The sequence below is a fragment of the Artemia sp. Qi Xiang Cuo genome, chromosome 15 (genome assembly GCF_049724085.1).
Source record: "Artemia sp. Qi Xiang Cuo chromosome 15, ASM4972408v1, whole genome shotgun sequence".
Classification (NCBI taxonomy): domain Eukaryota; kingdom Metazoa; phylum Arthropoda; class Branchiopoda; order Anostraca; family Artemiidae; genus Artemia; species Artemia sp. Qi Xiang Cuo.
In genome coordinates, this window is record NC_142808.1 from 21,116,791 (window position 1) to 21,142,585 (window position 25,795).

At 36.0% G+C, this 25,795-nt stretch overlaps 1 protein-coding gene across 1 annotated transcript in view; it reads right to left on the reverse strand.

Annotated features, from left to right (window-relative positions):
• Positions 1 to 4,024: 4,024 nt before the first annotated feature.
• The window catches only part of LOC148943445 (uncharacterized), a 518,252-nt gene continuing 496,481 nt past the window's right edge, over positions 4,025 to 25,795 (reverse strand). The window contains exons 18-20 of the mRNA XM_089101138.1: positions 24,942 to 25,065; positions 14,044 to 14,292; positions 4,025 to 4,345 (exon numbers count right to left, since the gene is read on the reverse strand). Coding sequence (XP_088957264.1) covers positions 4,220 to 4,345; positions 14,044 to 14,292; positions 24,942 to 25,065 — 499 coding nt within the window. The 3' untranslated portion in view covers positions 4,025 to 4,219. The remainder of the gene's footprint in view (positions 4,346 to 14,043; positions 14,293 to 24,941; positions 25,066 to 25,795) is intronic.

Here is a 25,795-nt window from a genome sequence, read left to right on the forward strand (position 1 = left end):
TCTTTACGCTAAAGTTTTTTATTGATTTAAAAAATAAAGCTGTGAGACAGAGTCAAAATTTAGCGTAAAGAGCGAGGCTTTAAGGAGGGGACAGCCCCTTTCATATACGGAATAATTTCTGTTCGTTTTAAGTTTTAATGTCGCTCCTTACTTTCAATTTAAAAAACCTTTTTTTTTTATTTAATTTCTGATCAGTTTTTAGTTAATGCGGCTTTTATTTTGGCTCACCGTCATTGAATAAGTAAACAAAATTTGCATAAAAATTTTACTTTTCTTTTGCTAAATGGCTGTCTCTAAATTTGGTTCTGACGTAATTTACAAATTAACTTACGTAACGAACTTCTATATTCGTATGTTTTTCTTCTGGCAAAAAATACAAAGTTGCAGATTTTTGCAGATATGAGCTTGAAACCTATGTAATAGGGTTTTCTGATGCGCTGAATCTGACGGTGTGATTTTCATTAAAATTCTTTCACTTGTAGGAGATGTTTTCCCCCCCTTTAAAAAATCAGGTAAATTTTCTCAGGCTCATAGCCTTTGATGAGTAATACTAAACTTAATAAAATTTATATATTTAGAATCAGCATTACAAGCCTGTTCTTTTGATACATTTATTGACATAGAAATTCTGTTTTTAAAAGTTTCGATTACTATTGAGCCGTATCGCTTGTTTTTTTTATTATTGTTTTTTTTATTACGTATATGTTATTATGTATATAAGGGGATTCTCCCCTTAGTCAATACCACGCTCTTTACGTTAAAAGTTAAAAACATTTTAATTCACAAACCCCTGAATCACAAAGGCCGTTTAATTAGAATAGATAGCTCTTTTGAAAGCACTAAAAAAAACTGTAGCTTAAAGAGCGAGGTATTGAATTGGGGGAGAACCCCCTCATATACGTAATAATTTCTGTTCGTTTTAAGTTCTAATGTTGCTTCTTACTTTCAGTTGAAAATTTTTTTTTTTAATTTAACTTCTGATCGTTTTTTAAATAATGCTTGGAAATCCGGCGCCCCCTTCATAGAAATGTCCCTTACCTCAAAGAAACATCCTCCACGGAAAGATTCTCCCGAGTAACGATTACTCCTAGGGAAAAGAAAAAAAAACGACAAAAAAACAAATAAACACGCATCGGGTGATCTTTCTTCTGGCAAAAAATGGAAAATTCTATATTTTTGTAAATAGGAACTTGAAACCTCTACAGTAGGGTTCTCTGATACGCTGAATATGATGGTGTGATTTTCATTAAGGTTCTATAAATTTTAGGGGGTCTTTCCCCCTTTTTTCGAAAATCAGCCAAATTTTCTCAGGCGATTTAGATACGCCATCTAATCGCCATCTTAATTTTCTCAGCCATCTTCATTTTCTCAGCCAGATTTGGCGTATAGATACGCCAAATCTTGATGTGTAAGATTAAACTTGATGAAACTTATATTTTTGAAATCAGGATTAAAATCTGATTCTTTTGATGTATCTATTGGTATCAAAATTCCATTTTTTAGAGTTTCGGTTACCATTGAGCCGGGTCGCTCCTTACTAGTTCGTTACCACGAACTTTTTGATTGTGTTCATGGGGAGGTAATAACTACCTCCTCCTGCACCCTTCTCACTCCTCCAATTGGTCATTATGTTATTGTGTATTAACCTAGTTTTATGCCACATAAGGTACCGTAAAAACAGATATTTATTTGCTTTTTATACACAATAGATCATAAGAAAAGAATAGGTTCTCATTCGTAGTAAAATTCGAGAAACAATAATAAATAATAAAAAAAGAACTAAAAAATAAATTCTAAACAATGAGACGTAAGATTGTGGTAAAAAAAAACCTTAAGTTTGGCATTTTAGTAAAGTAGACTCAGAGATGAGTAAAAAAAACGATAAAATTATGCAATCCCTACTTTTATTTTAAACTACCTTACCCGTCGCGCATTGCTGTGATCTCAAAAGAAAGGAAATTCAAGAAAAATTTCTTCGCAGAAAATTCCCCTCCACGGAAAGTTCACCCGCGCCGACCTCTCCCCCCCCCAGTATTAAAAATGATCGTATTTTTAAATACAAAGTATTTGGAAAATCCTCGGATAATTCTCCTCTGGAAAATTCCCTCTACGAAAAACTCTTCCTTCACAGAAAATTCTCCCCCTCCCCCTACGGAAAACCTCCTTGCACGAAATTGTCCCCTAGAAAATTTGCCCCTGACAATCCCCCTTCATTGGAGAATCGATGAAAGTGAACATCAATTTTTTTCAAACGTCATGCTTTCCGAATTAGAGGTGACACCAGGCTGAATAAAGTTATCCTTGCCCTACATCTATATAAATTACCTAATTAATTTATTTTGATTACGCATAAAAAGGATCAGAAAAAGACATACAAGTCACGGACCCCCCCCCCCCCGCGAAAAATATCCACCGACAAATTCCCCATGAAAAATTTTCTAAACATGCAAAATAACGATAGTATTTTTTATATTGAAAAGTATGAGGCTGAATTCCCAATTAACGAGACTGTTAGAATACCAAATTCAGAGAATTTATCGAAAAACAAATTTCACAATTTCAGAAGTGTGTTAGATGAGAGAATTCAAACTAACCGGCCTATTAATTTGATATCCAGAAAATGTGACTAAAATGACCGAAAGAGACTGTCAATTATTCGTGTTGATGGGTCTATAATTTCAGTCAGCTCGAAAAGTATAAAGAGGGCCTTGGGTGGGTGGGGGGGGGGGTCAATCTAAAACCTTTTCAAGAGTGTACTCAACTACTTCATATAGTTTCTTGGCGATCAGATGAATACTGTAGCAATGTATACAAGCCACACAAACATGCATCCTATTTTATATGTAGATTTACCATTCACAAATATAGGAACGGTTTTGATCTCGAAACAAGAACAAAAATGGACAGATTATGGGGAAATAAAAAAAATCTTTTAAACAGTCTTTAAATGTTGAAATTTGTATGTGTGGGGGGGAAGCCTTTTAATTATATTTCACCGTACCAATTCTTTTATTCATAATGACTATTCATAAGCAATTCAGGTGTGGCCAGTATCCAGGGGTGAGGATTACCAAGTTTGAACCCCTCCCCCCCACAAAAAAATAATTTTTTTTGCTCGACTCTTAAAAACGTAGAAAAAATGCATATAAACAAATTTTCGGGGTGTTTTTAAAAGTATTTTTGTATCCCTCCCCCTCTTTGCCAGAGGGTAAAGAGTAAAGTGCCTATGCAGAAGTAAAATTCAGTTTAAATCCACTATCCTAGAAACAAAAGTAGACTAAAATACAATACTTTAACTAATCACAATAAAAATTTGTTCCCAATAAAATGTATAGTTCTATAAAATCACATTCCTTACATTAACCATCTTTAAGGTCAAATATCCGAAGCTTGGTTGAACTTAAATGCCATTTTTTTTATTAATTTGAATAATAAGGTTTGCCTAAACAGTATATATTTTATGAGTCAATAAATTTATAAATTACTGTCCTGTGACAAAATTAACCAAAACTTAAAAAGAATAAAACCAAATTTTAAGTTTGTGGTGTGGAACAGAAGCATTTAAATGGGCAGGGTTGGGCCCTTTGACGTAGTCTCCAACACAGTATGTCGAAAACAATAAAATCAAATTTTAAGTTTGTGCTGTGGAATAGAAAAATTTAAATGGGTAGGGCTGGGCCCTTTGACGTATTCTCCAGCATAGTATGTTAAAAAAAAACAAAAAAAACATAACCGAATCTTGGCTAAAATGTCAATTACGAGGTGTATAAAGTCTTCTGATCTCAGTCATTAATATGAATTTCAGCATTTTGATGAGTTACGCACTCCTGATCGAGCTTGATTTAGTTTTTGTGTACGAAACACTGTGTTCCGAAGAGTGTGCTTCCATCTTTCTTGAACTTAATGGTCTTAATGAGTGTGTTCAAGCAGACCAAGAATACTAATCACGAGGTGTAAATGGCGTCAGAAGTTAGGAGGATAGGTACTTGAAAAGTTGTCTGATATGTTACAAGGAATAAATAAGTGCAAGTGACGTCCTATATAAACAGGATAAACTGCAGGATAAACTTCGTCCTGTATAAACTGCATAACTGGAAAAAACATAACCAAATCTTGCCCAAAATCTCAACTTAATGGCGTCTAAATGTTAGTTGACAGGTTAATAAGCTCAACCTCAGCTCTGAATAAATTCTTCTGATCTCAGTCATTAATATGAATTTCAGCATTCTGATGAGTTACGCACTCCTGATCGAGCTTGATTTAGTTTTTGCGTACGAAAGACTGTGTTCCGAAGAGTGTGCTTCCATCTTTCTTGAGTCTCACGGATTTTAGTTGTCCAGTTAAGCTGAAATATCAAAAAAAAGTTAGTTTTAACATCAAATAAAATTGTTAAAAAACATTAAATATGAACTCAAGTAGAGTGTTAATGGAATTTACTACCGCAGGACGTTGCGTGTAAACTGAGTTTTGATTGGCTTGAAATTTCTGTAAGTTATACCTGAACAACCAAAAGGCCTTAGAGCATCTATTTTACCATTTTACCATTCTATTATTTCACCTCATTTATTATTTTACCATTTGTTATTGTAAAACTACTTGTTTGTCTACTATGTTCAACTTCACTGACCAGGAGCACCTGTGATTAATTGAGGAAGTGTTTTCAAGTGTTATCAAAAATGAAACAAAAAACCTTGGCACATCTTCTTTACTGAGAATTAGAAAAATAAATATTATCCCTTCCACCTCCTGCTACAAGATTTGACAGGCTTTGCTGCCAGAAATAACTTCATATTCCTGAAATAACTTAACAAAACAATGCATACAATTCAGTACAATTTCCATAAAACCTACTCACAGTATAATGATTGTATAACCTACGGACTGTATAACAAGAAATAAGTACTTTGCAGAATGGTTGCAGCTATCGTTGGTTCTGATACTATTTACGCAAAAAAATTGGTACAATTTGAGTAAGCTTGTAGGATATGGTCAGGTACACGTTGTATACCGTCACTGCGCCACATGGTTGTTTCCAGAGCTGAGAAATGCAAACATTGACCAAGTATATAGGTGGCATACTTGCAAATTTATGTTTAGATTAATAGTATATATTCTAAGTTGACGAACCGAGAGCCGAGTCCAAATAAAAAAAAACCAAAATTACTAATTCTACAACAAAAAAAAAGATATTTGCCAACTTTCAATCTACGCAGCAGCCTGGCAACATCAGTATAAAATGTACCCGGAAGCACTTGTAACTACCAGAATAATGGAAAATGCGTTTATCTAGTATGGTTCTGTTTAAGATGATCCACAATTCCTTACCGATGTGAAGATTGTTTTATTTATTCAATAGATATACAACATTCAGTTTAAGACACTGACAATACTCTAAAAATGCAAGACAAGCCGATTTAGCCCCATCATCAAAAAGTCCTCATGATTCGAACTGGACATTTCCATGGGACTGGACTGTATTCAAGCATAGGTGTATATCATAAATAAAATGAATAACATCTATATTTCTTGTTTTAAAAAAAGATCTAAAATTGTCTAACCCAAGTTTTCTTTCAGAGTAACCCAGAGAAGAAACTTGAATATATTAATACTTCACTCGTTTGCAATTCCCATACAAAATATCAAATTATTACTGCACAATTTCATTATTATTAATAATTTATAATCAAAAAACTTTAACTAGCGTTTAACATCAAACTAGCGTTTTGTTCTTGCATTAACACTGATGATTCAGCACTTGTTAAGTGCTCTAAAACCCAAAATTTCTTTCCTTGCATCAGTAAGCCAGATCCAATTGGCTTCCTTCCAGGTTATTATTCTCATCTTGGTAGTATAATGCCCGTGCCACATTATAGTCACACTTGTCGATAAAATCTAAATTACGCGCGACTACAGCGCCAATTACGGTCGCCGTTAGTAATTTCTTGAGTTGAACATTGTTCAACTTTCAAGAATAAATTTCTTGACTGACCAATCAGAGTCAACGCTTAAGGCACACTTTTAAAAATTAGAAAAGATGGAAACTTAAAACAGCGGTTTTTCTATCTGGGAGAGGAATCTGACAAAAGTTAAGAAGAATTAGTACTAGTAGAGAACAGTTGGACACAAATTGCTGTTGGTGCAAGCTCTGTAAACTAATTTCTTGCAATTTAGATTTTTTGCTTTTTAAATACCAGTGTGACGCTAAAATCAAGAAAATTGCCATGTCTTTAATGATATTTGGCTTTCTTTATCGATAGATGTGACTATGATGTGGCACGGGCATAAGGATGTGAAAAATCTCAAAAAGTTATATTCCCTTTGTCCTAGGCTAATAATACTTTCTGGAATAGATCTAAGGAGCAATATGAATACTGGGAAGGCATTGAGAAGCTCCCAACTCTAAATCCCGCTTTGTTATAAGGGAAAAAGATCCTGCAACCCTCCTCTATCTGAAAAAATTGCTTCGCTTTAGTTCTGATTCTCCTGGACATTAGGTCTTAACTAATTTATTCGTGGGCCTTTAGTTTCCCGAAAAGTCATATTTTTAATGTTGAACGTCAATAAAACTTTCAGGAATAGACTCACGCCCTGGGATAGATTCTGAAAGAGTATTTTTAAGAATGGCTCCAATTTTTCATTGAACTGGGTGAAAGATCCTATAACCCTGTAAAAAAAAAAAAAACTTGCTCTGCTTTGACTTTGCTTCTCCTAGATTATACATCTTAAACAGCTTATTCGCAGTACCGTAACTTCTCAACAACTTATTTTCACGATACCCTATGTCAAAGAAACTTTCAGGAACGGATGTAAAACCCAAAAATGATGTTGGGAGGTAATTTTAAAGTAATTAGCTCCCTGCCTTATTATAAGAGATGAAGTCCCCTATACCCCTCTTTTACCAGAGTGAACATTAGAAAATCTTATTTGGTTAAACTTTGCTTTTCCCGGACCATGAGTCTTAGCAAAGTAGTCTCCTGAACTTGAGCTGAATTCTAAGCCGAAACTAATTTTTACCCAATTCTAAGCCAATATATTTTATGTTCCCAATACTAAGACAACTCTGTATCTGCATTAAAGGAACATTTCAAGACTCAGAAGCAGAGAGGGTTTGAAATTAAGATCTTCTATTCATCTTCTCAGGTCTCATTTAGGCCTGCTGATTACTATCTGAAAATTTTCTTTAAAGAGTACGGCAGTTTCATGAGTTCACGGTAAGCAATTGTTTTGAAAAGGGAAATTAACAGAGGTAGGTAGCTTAAAATACCTTATCAGGTTTTTTTTTATAAACTAAACCGGTTTCTGGAAGTTAACTTTGTTAAAGAGAATTAGAAGAGTAATTGTTGATGAGCCACGCAAATTTACCACTATTCGTAACTTCTATCGTAAGTTATGATAGCTCTATCCATAGATTAAATAAAAAAAACAAGTTTTTTAAAACTGAAAGTAAGGAATGATATTAAAACGAACAGAAATTATTCCGTATATAAAAGGAGCTGCCCCTCCTCAACACCCCTCTCTTTACGCTAAATTTTGACTCTTTCTCACAACTCTACTTTTTAAAACAATAAAAAGCAACTAAAAGGGCGGGGGAGGGGGCCTAGCTGCCCTCCAATTTCCTGGGTTACTTAAAAAGGGCACTAGAAATTTTAATTTTATTTACGAGCGTTTTTATTAGTAATAAATATACGTAACTTACGAATTAACTTACGTAACGCACTTCTATATTCTTATGATTTTATTACGTATATGAGGGGGTTCACCCCTTCTTCAACACCTCGCTCTTGACGCTAAAGTTCAATTTTTTTCCAATTCTTTAAGAATGAACCCTGAATCACAAAGGCCGTTTAATTAGAATAAATAGCTCTTTTGAAATTACTAAAAATACTTTTGCGTAAAGAGCGAGGTATTGAGGAGGAGACGATCCCCTCATATGCGTAATAATTTCTGTTCATTTTAAGTTTTAACATTGCTCCTTACTTTCAGTTGAAAAAATTTTTTTTTTATTTATTACACCTTCAGACACTTTATTTAATTTCTGATTGTTTATTAAATAATGCTGGGATTCTCTTCCCCCATGAAAAATTCCTCCATGGAAAGATCCTCCCACGTAACCCCTCCCTCCCACCCCCAACAGAAAAATCACCCCCTGAAAATGTCTGTATACTTCCCAACAACCAATACTAGGCCTATATGTAAACAATGGGCAAATTTCATAACTTGCATCCCTTCCCCCAGAGACTGTGGGGGATTAAGTCGTCCTCAAAGACATAGTTATTAGATGTTTCGACCATGCTAAACAAAATGGATATCTCAAAACTTTGATCTGGCGATTTTGGGAAAACTTAGCGTGGGAGGGGGCCTAGATGTCCTCCAATTTTTGTGGTTACTCAAAAAGGGCAGTAGAACATGTAATTTCCGTTCAAATGAGCCCTCTCACGACATTCTAGGACCACTGGGTCGATACGATCACCCCTGAAAAAAAAAACAACGAAAAAACAAATAAACACGCATCCATGATCTTTCTTCTGGCAAAAAATACAAAATTCCACATTTTTGCAGATAGGAGCTTGAAACCTCTACAGTTGGGTTCTCTGATGCGCTGAATCTGATGGTGTGATTTTGAAAACTTTTATTGTTTTATAAAGTAGAGTGGTGAAAAAGAATCAAACTTTAGCGTAACGAGCAAGGCGTTGAGGAGGGGACAGCCCCTTTCATATGCGGAATAATTGCTGTTAGTTTTAAGTTTTAATGTCGCTCCTTACTTTCAGTAAAAACAAATTTGTTTTTTATTTAATTTCTGAATGTTTTTCAACTAATGCAGGTTCGATTTTGGCTCACCGTGCATGAAAATTAAAAAAAATTTGCATATTAGTTCTGGCAGATTTAATCGGAATATGAAGGGTCATCCCCTTTTCAATACCTTGCTCTTTACGCTAAAGCTGTTAGCGCTTTTAAAAAAATCTTTCTATTCTAATTAAACAGCCCCTGTGTTTAAATTTGTAAACAGTCAAACTTTATCATAGAGAATAAGGTATTGAGGAGGGGGCATCCCTTCATATATGGCATAATTTCTGTTTGTTTTTCAAATATTGCCGCTAAATCTGGCTCACCCTCTATGAAATATACCCCTCCCCGTCTAGGAACTCCTCTGTGGAAATTTTATCCAACGTAAAGTGCATCCCCCCGTCAAATTCTTGCCAGACAGTCCCCCCCCCCCTTTCTGTAAAATTGCTTGTGGAAGATTCACCCTGAAAAATTCTCCTTAGCATTGTTTCATTGCAATAAGACTTTAATCTATAATCGGTTTCTCGGTCACTAAAGAAATGTCCCCTTCTGTGGAAACTATTTCCCAGAAAACAAAACGCGTGGAAAAAAGCCCCCGGATAATCCCCCCGGAACATATCCATATAAAAAATTTGGCAAAGAGAATGTAAGACAATTAAAAAGAACTCTCCTTAGAAATTCACCCCAAGCACACACCCCCCCCCAAGAAAAAATGACTGTATACTTACCAATAGCAAATACTATATGTAAGCAATAGGTAAAGTTCACAACTTGCATGCAGCCCTTCTCCCGGGGACTGTGGCGGGTCATTTTACACCTAAAAGTTATTAAATTTCTCGACTATGTTGAACAAACGGCTATCTCAAAATTTCGATCCGGTGACTTTGGGAAAAAATGAGTGGGGGTAGGGGCCTAGTTACCCTCCAATTTTTCGGTCACTTAAAAAGGACACTAGAACTTTTGATTTCCGTCTGAATGTACCCTCTAGCAATATATAAAGAACCATTGCGTAGATACGATCACCCCTGGGAAGAAAAAAAAACAACAAACAAATAAAAAAGCATCCGTGATCTTTCTTCTGGCAGAAAAAAAATACAAAATTACACATATTTCCATATATGAGCTTTAACTCTCTACTATAGGCTTATCTGATGCACTGAAACTGATGGTGTGATTTTCATTAAGATTCTATGACTTTAGGGGGTGTTCTCCCCCTTTCTAGAAAATAAGGCAAATATTTTCAGGCTCGTGGCTTTAGATGGGTAACACTAAACTTAATGAAATTTATATATTTGAAATGAGCATAAAATCCGATCCGTTTTTTGTGTGCTCCCTTTTAATCAGATTCCTTGGATCTTATTGAATGCCACAATCTATTATCTATTATTTCAACTATTATGCAAGGGATCTGAAACGCCACAGCTATTTCGTTTCTACCAGATTTCTACTTCTCTTGATGAATAACGAAGAAGACCAGCGTGCAGCAAGCGACTTGCGAAGTTTTTAACTCATGAATAGGCCCGAATCTATTGTAGAAAAAAAAAAAAGTTTGTTAAACTGAAAGTAAGGAGCGACATTAAAACCTAAAACAAACAGAAATTATTCCGTATATGAAAGGGGCTGTCCCCTCCCCAACGCCTCGCTCTTTACGCTAAAGTTTTTTATTGTTTGAAAAATAAAGTTGTGAGACAGAGTCAAACTTTAGCGTAAAGAGCGAGGGGGTGAGGAGGGGACAGTCCCTTTAATATACGGAATAATTTCTGTTCGTTTTAAGTTTTAATGTCGCTGCTTACTTTCAGTTTAAAAAACTTGGTTTTTTTATTTAATTTCTGATCGTTTTTTAGTTAATGCAGCTTTTATTTTGGCTCACCGTCAATGAATAAGTAAACAAAATTTGCATAAAAATTTTACTTTTCTTTTGCTAAATGGCTGTCTCTAAATTTGGTTCTGACGTAATTTACAAATTAACTTACGTAACAAACTTCTATATTCGTATATTTTTCTTCTGACAAAAAATACTAAGTTGCAGATTTTTGCAGATATGAGCTTGAAACCTATGTAATAGGGTTTTCTGACACGCTGAATCTGACGGTGTGATTTTCAGCAAAATTCTTTCACTTGTAGGGGATGTTTCTCCCCTTTTTAAAAAATCAGGTAAATTTTCTCAGGCTCGTAGCCTTTGATGAGTAATACTAAACTTAATAAAATTTATATATTTAGAATCACATTATAAGCCCATTCTTTTGATACATTTATTGACATCAAAATTCCGTTTTTAAAAGTTTCGATTACTATTGAGCCGTATCGCTTGTTTTTTTATTGTTTTGTTTATTGCGTATATGTTATTACGTATATGATGGGGTTCTCCCCTTAGTCAATACCACGCTCTTTACGTTAAAAGTTAAAAAAATTTTAATTCACAAACCCCTGAATCACAAAGGCGGTTTAATTAGAATAGATAGCTCTTTTGAAAGCACTAAAAAAAAACTGTAGCGTAAAGAGCGAGGTAATGACTTGGGGGAAACCCCCCTCATAAACTTAACAATTTCTGTTCGTTTTAAGTTCTAATGATGCTTCTAACTTTTAGTTGAAAAAACTTGTTTTTTTTAAATTTAATTTCTGATCGTTTTTTAAATAATGCTTGGAAATCCGGCGCCCCCTTCATAGAAATATCCCTTACCCCAAAGAAACATCCTCCACGGAAAGATTCTCCAAAGTAACCCCCTCCTCCAGCCCCCCTCCCACCATAAAAAAAATCCTTTCTGGAAATGTCTGTATACTTCCCAATAACCAATACAATATGTAAGCAATGGGCAAAGTTCATAACTTGCAGCCCTTCCCCTGGGAACCGTTGGGGAGTAAGTCATCCTAAAAGACATGTTTACTATATTTTCGACTATGCTGAACAAAATGGCTATCTCAAAATTTTAATTGGGTGACTTTGGGAAACAAATGAGTGTGGGAGGGGGCCTAGTTGCCCTCCATTTTTTTCTTCACTTAAAAAGGACACTAGAACTTTTAAATTCCGTTCCAATGAGCCCTCTTACGATATTCTAGGACCACTGGGTCAATACGGTTACCCCTGGGGAAAAGAAAAAAAAACAAATAAACACGCATCTGTGATCTTTCTTTTGGCAAAAAAATACAAAATTCCACATTTTTGTAAATAGGTGCTTGAAATCTCTACAGTAGGGTTTCTGATACGCTGAATATGATGGTGTAATTTCCATTAAGGTTCTATAACTTTTAGGGGGTCTTTCCCCCTTTTTTCGAAAATCAGGCAAAGTTTCTCAGGCACGTAACTTTTGATGGGTGAGACTAAACTTGATAAAGCTTATATATTTGAAACCAGCATTTAAATCTGATTCTTTTGAAACATCTATTGGTATCAAAATTCCGTTTTTTAGAGTTTCAGTTACTATTGAGTTGGGTCGCTCCTTACTTACAGTTCTTTACCACGAACTGTTTGATTCAAGCTGGGATTTGAGAAAGACTGATGAAAACACTAATGTTTGCGGTCAACATTGATCGCGCTGGCGGCGCACCGCCGACATCTCACAGGCGTAGAAAAATCATTGGTGGCGCACCGGTGCCGCGCCACCGCTGCTATATTGTGGCCCCACCGCCGCCGGTCTTCCCTTATCGGCGTGCCACCAGGGTCTATTAATGGAGAGTATAGCCTTTGTCGTTACTGTATATTCTCCTTACTGTGGCTACGCAGAAGCATTTGAAAATAAGGAACTCCTAGGTCTCTTGAGAACTAAAATAAGATGTAGGAACACGAATTGGTGCAATTCGATAAATAAAAGAAAGTTTTAGTGACCTAGCTTTGGAAACATTTGTCTCAAAAATTCCATTTTATAAATCTAGTAATTTTTTTTACTGATTGTCTTAGGCTGAAAATACCAATTACGATTATTGATATTAATCATTTAGTATAATTTTAGTTCAAAAACAAGGCAAGCGTGCTTAACCCGTTCTGAGTATTGTAAGCATAGAAGGAACTATAGGAGCCTTTGCGTAGGGGTCTCTCAGCCCTTAAAAATCCAGTAATTTGTTATTATCAGTATTTTTTAAACTGAAAGTAAGGAGCAACATTAAAACTTAAAACGAACAGAAATTATTCCGTATATGAAAGGGACTGTCCCCTCCTCAACGCCTCGCTCTTTACGCTAAAGTTTGACTCTGTCTCACAACTTTATTTTTTTTAAACAATAAAAAACTTTAGCGTAAAGAGCGAAGCGTTGAGGGGACAGCCCCTTTCATATACGGAATAATTTCTGTTCGTTTTAAGTTTTAATGTCGCTCCTTACTTTCAGTTTAAAAAACTTGTTTTTTTATTAAATTGCATTCAATAGCGTACATTGAACCCTACTAAATCAATTATGTTAGCTGATTATGCGGCAGAGCTCAATAACCTACAACTCTTTCTTTTCTCGATAGAAAATTATTGGTGTATCTCTCAACTGGGATAAATTAAAAACATTGCCTTTTAAAACTTTCGTTAAATGGCGCTATAGATCTGAAAGATTTTTTACTCCAATTTTTTTTTTCATTTCAACTGTAATCTTTGTACAATAGGAACATAATAGGCATAGACTATAAATAAACCTTGGTAACATATGTATTAGATTAGAAAATCATTAATCAAAGCCACGAAGGCTCTTTTGCTACTGAGGATGTATCAGAACTTAATTGCTGAAATAATTATTATGTAGCCTGGGAACAACAAATAATTAATTCTAATTCTAAATGGCTGAGTTCTAGAACACCCTCTAATGCGGGGCTCCAACGGCGTCAATAAAGTTAATAAGGTTTTTTATGAAATTGCAGACCATAAAGTTTGTCCCACTCGCACAAGGATTTCACCTTTTTGAATACACAGCAATTTTTCATAGAAAATAACTGTAATAATCAGACGTGGAGTTGAGGAAACCATCTTTTAAGCATTTTTTTTTCTTTTAATAGTAAATGAAAATATTTTTTGTCTAACCCCTATTCTTTTACCAAGCAAAATATATAACAATTATACACTATTATATATGTGGACACTAATTTGTCTTGGGTTTATTAGAAATTTTCCACAAGTCTTTTTCTATTGGTTGAACTTTGCGGACTTTTTTGAAAAAGTTAAATAAAGTTCAACGTTTTTTCCGACAGCAATAAAGTTAACGAAGTTACGCGAGAAACGCGGTATATTAACTTTGTGGACAGCTTTATTGACGCCGTGGGAGCCCCGCATAAGTAATCCAGACTTACCTTAGTGACATCTGTATTAGCTTGGAATGTATGTACGTTTGTAATTTGCTGGAATCGATTCAGAATAATAATCACAAATGAATGATCTAGCTTCGACGCAAGGGCCTCTTGTGGTGTCACCTCGTGAATGAAGAACCGATCTAATGACAGAGGTTGCTTATGAACAACAAGGCGCATTAAGCTGTCAGAAGTTCTATCTGCGCAAGGACGACTACAACTTGCTGGCCAATTTTCTGATAAGGAAGATTTCTAAAAAAAAAAAAAAATGGATTATAATTCTATTTTAAGCGAATTATACAAGTACTAAAGTGGGCCGTGCACTTGATGGTAATTGTCTCTTTTATATACTGCTAAAAAGTCAAGTTTGGTTAATGCTAACGAAATAAAATGAAATAGGATGAATATATAATAGTTTAGAAACAAATTTTGGTTATATATTTGCACATTAGAGGGGGGGGGGTAAAGTATACCGTATATTAAATACGTAACCTAACCTAGGTACCTTTTTCCTCCCCTAAACCCCCAAAAAACAATTGTTTTAATATCGTAAACGCAATGAAAACTACTCTTTGCATTCCAATTCTCAATAGCGGTGCCTTGAAATAACCAATCTGGCGGGTATCTCTCCCGGTATCTATAGCATCTCCAGTTTGACATTCCATATGCAGTATATAAAAGAGTACGTTTAATGTACTTGTACCCACTTGTTTAGAAACATTCAAAGCACCAGGTTTTCAACTTCGCTTAATAGCACAATTAATAAGAAATTTAGATGATAACTGAATTAAATTTAAGATAACAATTTAGTTTATAACTAACAGTAATAGATAATTTGACTTAATAACAATTTTATTTAATAGATTTAAACAAGATCTGTACTATATTGCTAACACTAATTTTTGAAACATTCAAAGCATCAACTCTCTAATATAGCTCAACAATCTAGATAATGTAATATGATATTTGAATAACAATTTAATTCAATTCTGGGTAAAAACTTAATTTATAGTTTAATGATAAGTGCAAAAATTAACTTAATAGCGATTTAACTTAAATATTTCAAATAAGTTCAGAACTAAAATGGGCCACATTAATGTTTTAAACATCCAAGGCACCAACCCTTCAATAAAACTCAATAATTGAAATAATGTGAAATTTGAATATTAATTGAGTTTAGTTTTAGTTAAAAATCCTGTTAATTAAATTAAATCCTATTAGTAAAGTAATTCAGTTTACAAATACATTAGTTTCATTAATTCAAATGAGTCCAGTAATTTAAATACCCTAATTCATAAATGACAATTTAATTTAATTTTAGATAATAGTTTGATTTATAATTTTAACAATAATTTAATTAAATAGGTCCACAATTGGGGCATACTTACAAAATTGGGGTACATTAATCCAAAGCAAAAACTCACCAATGTAACAAAATAAATAAATAATATGAAATTCAAACAATACGGCAACTGAATTCAATTTTGAGAACAATTTAGTTTAAAAATTAGCATAAAGTTAATTAAATTAATTGGAACAAAGTCTCCATTAAAATGAGCCGCATCAATGTTTTAAAACGTCCAAAATACGCCTAACAACTCTCAAATATAGCTGAGTAATTCAGATAGCTTGAAATTTAAATAATAATTGGATTTAACTTTAGATCATATTTTAATTATTAATTTAATATTAATTGAATAATTAAAAAATTTTAGTACCAAAATAAACCAAATCAATGTGATGAAACAACCAAAGAACCCATTGTCGATAGGGCTCAATAATCTAAATAATAATAATTTGTTGTTACCTGACGAAACCGTACATGACGTACATGTTACCGTACATGACGAAACCGTACTTGATTGGAGCGTTTAAAAAAAACGGTAGAAGACGAAGATTATACACAACTATCAACAATTTAGACATTTAAGTGCCTATTCGGCATAAAAACCCATTTCTAGTACTATGAAATACCATGCCCAACAACACTTGACAAGAGAATAATCAGATGGGAATTCTCAATCCATTGTCTTGGTCAGCGAACCTAGATGACAGGGCATCCCTTATTAATAAATCTCAAAATAAAACGATCGTCAAAAATCTATCACAGTTTCAAATAGGGAAACCCAAAAAGCACTGGCAGAGGCATAAGGGCGACGATAGCTGGGCCTTTAGCCTGGTAGGATGTATGTAGAACTTTATTACTTTTGTTTCAAAGAAACAAAAGTTTCTAATTATAAAGGGTCTTGTAGTTTTTAATTAACGTTTCAATTAGTGGGGGTAAATACCAAAGTGAACTGAAAGAGCTAAACCAACTTGAATTGGTTCAATGGAGGCGGTCATCAATTCAAAAATAAGAAACTCAGTTTTGGAAGAAGCAAAAAAAGGACCAATTTCATTCAGTTTGGAGCGAAAAACATCAACAGCATTTAAGAGTGGTTTTACTCTACCAACTTAGAAAGAAATATCGTCAGCGTGGTGGAATCTGTCAAATGACTACTCTGATAGTGGTAGAGTTATCAAGTAGTGGTAGCGCATGACTCAGGACGGAAACATGCTTAACACCGCGGCGGATACAAATGCGATAACTAACAGTACCTGACAAACCCGTCCTGACTGATGCCTTCTGATACCAGTTCGATTGAGAGGCCCATACAAGTGGATCAAATCCAATTTTAACAAGAGAAAGCATTGTCAGGGAGCGAAGAAAGGAAGTTGAAAGTCTTGGGAATATAAATGGCACAAGCGTAGAGACTACGTTTCGATTTTTTTTTTGTTTTTCAATGATTCCAGAAAAAGGCCCTGGACGAATGCCAAATTATTTATTGCTGTGGCTCTTCTTCATGTTAATCTATAGGTAACCTTCTCTAGAAGTTTTCTTATAGATATCTTTTTAGCGATATGTGCACAGTGGAATGGTAACAAAAATTCTTGGAAGTTCAGCATCACAAAGTGACCTGGAAATCGAAAGAATAGAAAAATTATTTGAAATGACAGAAAGTAAATAAAAAAAAAATGATTTCAACGACATCATACATCTTCTGGAGATTTTGTACATATCTCTTTAATTATGCCGCTTTCTCTCTTTTTTTATCATTAATAAAAGATGATCGAACAGAGTGAAACACTGACAGAATCCTATTTGAGCACTCTAATTTGTCAAAATTGGTCAGCAGAACGTCTTCAAGCAGAGGCTCTGATGAGCTTGCACCTGCCTTTTTCATTAGACCAATATATTTATGGCGATCAGTAGAAATCGGTCTGATTGATGTGGAGGTGGTATGCTCTCCTTGTTCAATAGCTCTTTTTCCTTTCTCGTTATCGATAGAAATTAATCAAGCAGATGACTCATCAAATAGAACTTTTGCCTTATCTCTCTTATTTGTCAATAGAATATCATCCAACAAATCTTCTTGTAAAGCTGTACTCGCTTATTTTTTATTGGTGGGTGTTGAATGACACCTTGTCAGTCAAATACTCAATTCTTAAAGGTTTATGTTCTTCTAAATGTTATTTCATTTCTTACATACTCTGCTTGCGGACCGATGTTAATCTGTCATTATACAGACCAGTGCTTCCACTTTGTTCCTACTAGATTTCTGTTCCGTCTTTTTGAAAATCCTGAAAATTCCGACACCCGACCACAGAAAATCCGACTATTTTTCCGACACCGTGGTGGTCCGAAATCCGAAAAATGTCCAACTCGACCCGAAAAATCTGACAAAAGTCCGACTACAAGAATAAAGCTTCTCATTTTCTACACTATTATAGACTTTCAGAACCGCTCAAAATGGTTTCTCAAACGTCTTCTTCTGCAAATGATTTTGGGAATTTCAGCTTGCTGTTGTGTTAGGCTGAAAAGGATGCAGTGAGTCGCCTTTGAGTTCCCCGATCCGATCCCGCTACTCCCGCTTTCATCCTTTTGGCCCTTCTTTTAGCACGCAGCCGCACTAGAAATTCCTTGCGCTGACGACGCAGCTATTTGCGGTTCAGACGCCGTGAACCATTAGCCAAGACACTATGTTTTCAAAACGCCGTCAACCGCGTGAAGAAGAAAAAGAAGTTGCAACAAATTCGGAATTTCGACGAAAAACCGAAATTGTGAACCAAAATCCCTCTTCTGGGCGTAAAAAAGCCTGTTTATTTTGCTTTCCATACTATTTTGTTTTCCATCCTAGCCACTCTGGCATAAGTAGTAATCATCAGGTTGATGAAATAGCAAAAAATGCTATAAATATTGACCAGCCAAGTGGGAGACCAATCCCAATTAGAGATATTTACCGATGGAGGCTATCAGATATTAATTTTAATAAAATTAATCCTATCCTTTCCCCCTTTCCCAATAAGTATCTTTCTAAAATTTATCATAGAATTCGTTCTGGAACAAATGAACTATAAGTATGGTGATTTTGTGATTGGTGGTAGGAACTGCGTGCGAAGGGGAATGATTTTTCTTTTATTTTATTTTTTTTAGGCCTAGGTTGTATATTTCTGTTGTGAATATGAAATTTTGATATATGCCTACCCTTAGGACAACCTGACCCCAGGTTCTTGGGTCGGTAGTGAGTAAAATGTATTGTCCTTGTGTGTGTTAATAAATTACTATTACTAAAAAATGAAACTATTGACCATTGCCTATTTGAATGTAATATGCTGACGTCTGCACAACATACCTTGCTTTGTAAACTGTTAAAATGCTTCAAACACCACAAAATCTCACTATCAGCCAAGAGCCTAGCCAACTATACCTGCACACAGAGCCCAGAAATCGATATCTATCTTCTTATAATTGAACTCCTTGAGTCAAAAGATCTACTGAAAGATATCTGAGAATATCTAATAAATAAGAGACAAGCAACCCAGTAGCTCTGTAGCCCACAGAGTGGAGCAAAATGAAAAGGGCTAAATAGTACCAACTGAATAGCCCGCCTGCTGTGAATTAGAAGAAGAAGAAGAAGACAAAAAACCGAAATTGTGAACCAAAATCCCTCTTCTGGGCGTAAAAAAGCCTGTTTATTTTGTTTTCCATACTATTTTACCTTCTGCTTTGCCTTTTTTCCATCGGATCAAATGGCCGAGAGCACCTTCTACTTCTTCTTGGGCTGCTGTGCGGCAATCTTGACCACGTTCTAGACAGTGTTATACCTTATGGGCCTAATGGTCCAGTCCAGTACAGGCTCTCTAGGAAGGTGACGAACGCGGTGACGATTTCAAAAATGCTTAGCTACTCATGAGTATTCATTTATTGGAAAACTGGTATCAAAAATCAGACTATTAATGTAAACAAGTATGGCAGTCTTTGGCCATAGTTTCGCATATTCAAAAGAAAAAAAAAAAAAAAAAAAAACGCTGTAGCTTCTGCCTTGTAGATTGCACAAGTCCATAGGATTATGCCCAAACGGGCGATGTAAACCTGATTGTAGAAGCATAAGAAAATGCATCTCTCTTCCGCTCTCAAGATCAGCCCGGCGATTTTCGCCGTGTACGAGACATCCAGAATAGTGGAAAAGTAATGCAAAACAGGGTTTTCGATTTTTGTTTTCTTTTAGGAGAGATACTTACAGCTTAAACATTCACTTATGCTCCTTACCCTCTTACGTCTTTCATCTGCACCTAACTTAAACTAAAGCTGCAGTTCCACTAGACTGAAAGCTCTCGTCTGCGGTCGCGTTTGCTCTAACACACTTGAGTCGTTTTAAGAGGGGAGCATCGACCTCTAAGTCGCGGGATACATGTTTCTTTCTTTTCATGCCAGACTTGGCCTGCATGATAGAGGTAAGGGTCACACTTTTGAGCGAATTCCTATGATCTGTTTTCACGTCTTTCAACGTAGAAAAGAACCGCTCTACAACTGCGTTCAAAAACGGCAAGGTCAAAAGATACTGCACAACCCCTACTATGTTGGGGAATCTCTGCGTACCACTTGGCATCTTCAAAGAAGCCCCATGGAGCCAGAAATCCCAGACATCTGTCACATCTGGAAGATCAAAGATCAGTAGACTCCGCCATTCTTCTATAATTTTTCGTGCATCCCACGATGGTGCCTTATACCGCTGAAGGATCTTTTGGAGAAGAGTGACAGCACCGATATCCAAAGCTTTCACAGTATTTCGCGCAATGTAAACAGTTCATCTTCAAATGAAAATCGCTGCTTGATTTGCTTCACCGCCTCTACATACAACTTCCGAGCACATTCATAGATGACTTTCACTTCACGTTCATCTGCTTTTGCACTCGGGTCTGATTGCAAGGTCTGAAGAGACTCGTGAGCTGCAACTCCCAAGCACACATCTTCCACTGCAAGGTATTCAGTCGTGTTATCGGGGTTAAGATTCAAAGGCGAAGTTGATCTGACGTACCTATTCTTCATTAACTTCATGGCCAGTTTTCTCAAGACTATCTCCACATATAATTTTATTTTGTGGAACAGCGGTTTTTCACTTTGGAAAAGAAGATTAAAATCTGTAAACAGCTCTAGTACATTGAGCTGGAACTCAAGCTGAATCCGAAACAGTGGATTCTTTAGGGCTTGCCATGCCCTGTCGTTTGTGTGAGTGGGATCTTCAGCTACTACTAACTGAAAGTAGCTACAAAGTGCATCTCAATTCTGCAATAGTCGCTGAACGCACATCTGAAGTGATAGCCAGCCTGTCTGACCTGGGGCAAGCACATTCAGGACTGGGGTGTCAGTAAATAGCTGATGTAGTTCAAACTCAGAGCGCCTTTTGGCACTCATGTTGAAGTGATCGTATACAGTCCGATATAGACCTTCCAGTTGCTTTGGAAATTGTTTGCAAGCATAAGAAGCCACCAAATCAATAGAATAGCTGCTGCACTTGACACACATCACAGATGGGAATTTTTATTTGATTCCGTTGACATTGGAGTTCTCACACCCATACATAGTATTGCAAGTGTCTGCACAGAACCCAACCCAGTTCTCCGTAGGTATTTTTTTATCTTCAAGAACTTTGCATAGCAGATTGAAAATAGTTTCCCCCTTCCCGTCGGAAAACTCAACCATATCTAGAAGGTCGACTTCTCCTTTGAAATCCTTATTGCAGAACAAAACTGCAATTGCAAGGTGTTTTTTTTACTGCCACATCAGTTGTTTCATCAATAATGATTGAAAAAGGCGTCAATCTCAACTGATCACACAGAACTTCATTGTAGTGCGGTCCTAATGCCTGTCTGATCACATTTGTCACATTTCGCTTGCCCAGCCTAATTTTTTCAACAACAGCCTTGTGTGGCAAACTTTTCAGAAAAGGTACAAGAGTTTCTATAAATGATAAAGGCAGATTGCTTTCGACAATGAAAGCAGCCAATTTGGCTTTTAGGCTTTCTTCTTCGTTTTTGTCTGTAGTAAGGATATGATCAATTCTTGTAGTGAGCTTTCTTGAAGCCTTTAATTTCCTTACACTTTCACTGTGTTTCACACTCTTCTCATGTTTTCGGAGTTCGGATTTACCACAACACAAGCACTGACTGCAGTGCGAACATAAAGCCTTTTCATCAGATGACTTGTCCTTTGCAAGCCACCCTTTAAATTCAGGCACATTCAGCCAGTTGAATTTGGCTTTTTTCCTCTGAGCCTTATTTCTTGGGAAGGATCTTTTTTCTTCTCCCTTTCTTTTCCGCCTTTCTTCCCCACTAAGATATTCAATGTCAGTTTCAGAAGATGACGAGCTGTCCGACATGATGGTACTTCCTGCAAGCAGACTTGATAAGTAAAATGTAATAAGTGTATTACAGCATAGGATCTAAAAAGTATACTTTACTTCAAAAACAAAGAAATTCACTGTCTCTTAACTGTTGAAAGCTGGTCTTCTTAAATCAGAATGTCATTTTAACAGAAATATTAGCAAAAGATGAACCTGTGAAGCACATTGAATAATTGTGTAGATGATATTGAATTAATCTCGTAAATGATAGGTTTGCTGTTTTCAATACAGTTTTCCTTAATAATTGTAGCTTTCTTGATCTAAATAGTAAAAAAAAGAAAAGAAAATACGAATGTGAATTATATAGCCTATGACACTTTTTGATATATTAAAACAAAACTAATCTATGACATAGGCTACACCAACCTGAAAAAGCCTGCGTAAATAAACTGTACGATAGTCAGAGTAGCCTTAAAGGAAATTGAAACCCTCTTGACCTTTTAAACCTTCATTGTAGGATACCCTAGTTATAGCCAGTCAGGAACTCTACTCTTTTGAGACTATCGCGCAATAAAGCCAACTTTGCCTAATAAGTGGATATGCTACTACTTAGTGAATGCCCAAAACGAGATAGAGTCCCGAGAGAGCTAATTTCCACTCAGGAGAAGATCTACCAATGTTTCTCCTAAGTGGAAGTTAGCTGTGCTTGGGAATAATTTCACTTTGAGCATTACTGACAAGAGACAGATTCTCTCCATTAGAGGAAGTTGCCCGGGCTGGGTGATGATCGCAAAATAGTAGAGTTCCTGACTGGTTAGCTATAGCCTACTGCTCAGAGAAACTCTTTTTTTCTCCTTCCATACCCAGGATCCAGACACATGCAGCACATGCAGGGTAAATGTAGACTACATGTAGGCTATCCTGCTTGGTGTAGAATCCATTTATTGTATCCTGAGTGGCCATAGTGCTGCTCATGATAGCTACGATGGTTCAAGTGTGCTTCGCAGATAAGTTCTGGACAAATTCTGGGTAATGTCTCTGTTAGAATTAAACTTGACTTCAAGAAGAGTGCCATAATTGCCAGTCTTTTACCGATCTACATACCTAGACCCACACCCAACTTGCATTCTTCTTTTCAGTAGGCCATTTTGAGACATTAAAACATTCTGAACCTGTGAAGCACATGGTGTCACTAAACCATGGTGGCCTAGCTCTCCTGTAGGCTACTATGTTGGCAATAGACTTTCTAATCTTATACTGGCATTGGAAAAAAGTCTCACCTTAACTTTCCTCAGATCTCGAAATTAACTGAAATATCAAAGCAGATTGAAGCACAGCATGTGCAAATTTTCCAAAATTGTACTTGTCAAACTGTCGCCACTAACGCTAATGACGTTCCGAAAATCCCTAACAGAATTGGCCTTCTAATTTTACTAGTTCGAAAATCCTTTTTTATTGGAGTTGGAGACTCGAGTAATCTAGAAAAATACACTAATCCGAAAAATATCCGTTTTTTCACTAAAAATCTGAGAAAATTCCGAAGTCCTCCACGAAGTTTTTTTGTCCGACAAGAGGGCCGAAAATCCGACAATGTCGGAAAAATCCGACATAGTGGAAGCACTGATACAGACCATTATTACTCATTTACGCAGCTATCACCCGTAGCCTTGGTACCTCCTTTTTAACCTACCTCTTTGTGATAACAAATTGTCTGGGAAAAAAGAACAGCTTATACAGGGCAAGATTGCTCAGTTAATATTCACTTTTAAATTAGATCTTGTGCTGAATAGACGGGTAAGTGCTTTGGTACACACTGTGTATTTTTACTCAATTTCTAGTTCTGGAGATTTGTACTGTAAGACTACAGTGGGTTTACAACTAGGGAGGTGAATCTCTAGCTCTAGTGTTCTTCAGCAGAGAGGATACTGGTGGTTAACATGTAGTAGTTTTAAAGAAGTTTCACACCAAGTCTAATATTTGGTCGGTTGTGCCCTTACATATTGTGCCCTGATCCTCCAATGGGATCGGCTTGTATGATATTAGCGATTTGAGATTGGAATTAAGTAGCTGTTATAACTAAAAGGGGTGCTTAGTAAGCTGGGTCGGGCCTTTGTGGATCTAAATTCGGCACAATAGTATGCTAATTTCGGTATCCAAGAAAATTGAAGCTTGAAATCGGAATAACCTAACCTGAAATCGGGGATTCTGGTTGCTAATATTGGTGCTCAGGATAAATCAATAAAGTAATGTAGCCGATGGGCATCAATGGGATCATTACTTGTAAAAACCATTTTCTTAGGTAAAAATTAGTCAATAATGTAGATGGAAGAAAACAGAGAACAAATATTCGATAATTTGCCAATTCATCCCCCCCCCGCCCTTAAGAGCCGAAAATGTGAGGTCATAAGAATGAAACATTTATTTCAGCTAAAAAAAAAAAAAAACACGATTGCTCCAACTGGGGAAAGTTGCAGAAGAAATTTCCCAGAGGTTCCACTCCTCAGAATATTTGAGGGGGAGAGGGGAAAAACAAATGTCCCCAAGATAGTTTTTCTCGTGTGTTCACTTAAAAAAGTCACCCCTTCTCCCATTTATTCTCTTGAATTGGTGCTATTGCTTGTAACCAAAAAAAAAAAAGAAAAAAAAAAGTCAGCATTGAAATCCTAGGTTAGCGGGATTATCAGGCTGCTCACTCGACTTTAGATGCCTTTGGGTTCCAAAATGAATAAACTGCTATCCTGATTTTGGATCCCAAAGAGCACCGACCCGGGTACTGTAGACTCAGTTTTAATGATAACCTTAGGTAGCCTAGTATTACTTATTTATCCAACACTCATGATCAGCAGAAGATGAACAGAATGAATTGTCAAAAAAAAATTAGGTTTAATCACTTTTATTTGCTGGATACAATCAGTGGAAGAACATCCAGCTGAGTTTCTGACGAAGTTGGGCTCATTTTTTTCAATGATCATTTGCCTTTCTGGTCATAAAAAGGAATGAGTCATTATACAAAAGTTCTATTTAATGAATCTTATATGTTTAATTTTATCAAGGGAAGGTCATCAAGAAGGACGTCTGGAGGACTTCCCCTCAACTTTCTCATTAACCCCTGTTTTATCGCGGTATCAATAGAAATTCTTCAAAAAAGGCAAATCATCAAGTTTTATGATCTTCCAAATTGCCTGATTTAGTCAGTTGAATGTTACCAAAAAATAACCCTCGCGAATTTGTTCTCACCTTTTTCAATAAGCCCTTCTTCTTTCTCGTAATCAGTAAAAGGTCATCAAACAAAATCACGTGCATTTCACAAGGCTTCCCTGAATCTAGGAGCTGAAGATTGCCTTCCAAGATGATTTGTCGCCTGGAATAAAGCCAATATAACCGATGATAGGAATAGGAGAAAAAATCTGTTTGATAGACTATTCCACAAATTATAAAGTCTCGCCAAGCAGGCTTGCTGCGGTTTTGTCGTAGTCCTACTATATTTTTTTATCAACGCCGAGCTCTCAAACTCCCTATAGTAAAGAGTTTATATGATAAACTGACAGCCAGGATCGTATCCAGGAATTTTTTCAAGGGGGGGAGGGTTACAAAAGTCTTTTTTTCGGGTGGGGAGAGTATACAAAAAGATTTTACGTTTTTTTACGAGTCGGACAAACATTTTGGAGGAGGAGGAAGAGGTTCAATCCCCCCTCCTCTGGGTGCTGACAGTCATTACCCTAAATGTGCCAGACTATAGATTACGTTAGTTCCAGGAAGTTCAGCTAGATCTTAGAAAGATGATGATGAATCTCCATTATTGTTTTACTGGAATGAGAAAACTCAAATAGAAGTTTGAAACGATTTTCCTTCTAAAATGTAGTCGGTGATGATTAGAATTTATAACTTGATGCATTTGACATTACCAGTTTTCCACATAAGAACTCACTTCACTCGGCTTGTAAGGAAGCTGCCGACATGCAGGCTTAACTTAGGCTGAACTCTTATGGATAATATTGTCAAACATGAAAGCATAGATATATTTGGTATAGCTATTACAAAATTTTTATTAGCATACAAGTAATATCAATTACTATGCAATAATGAATTAC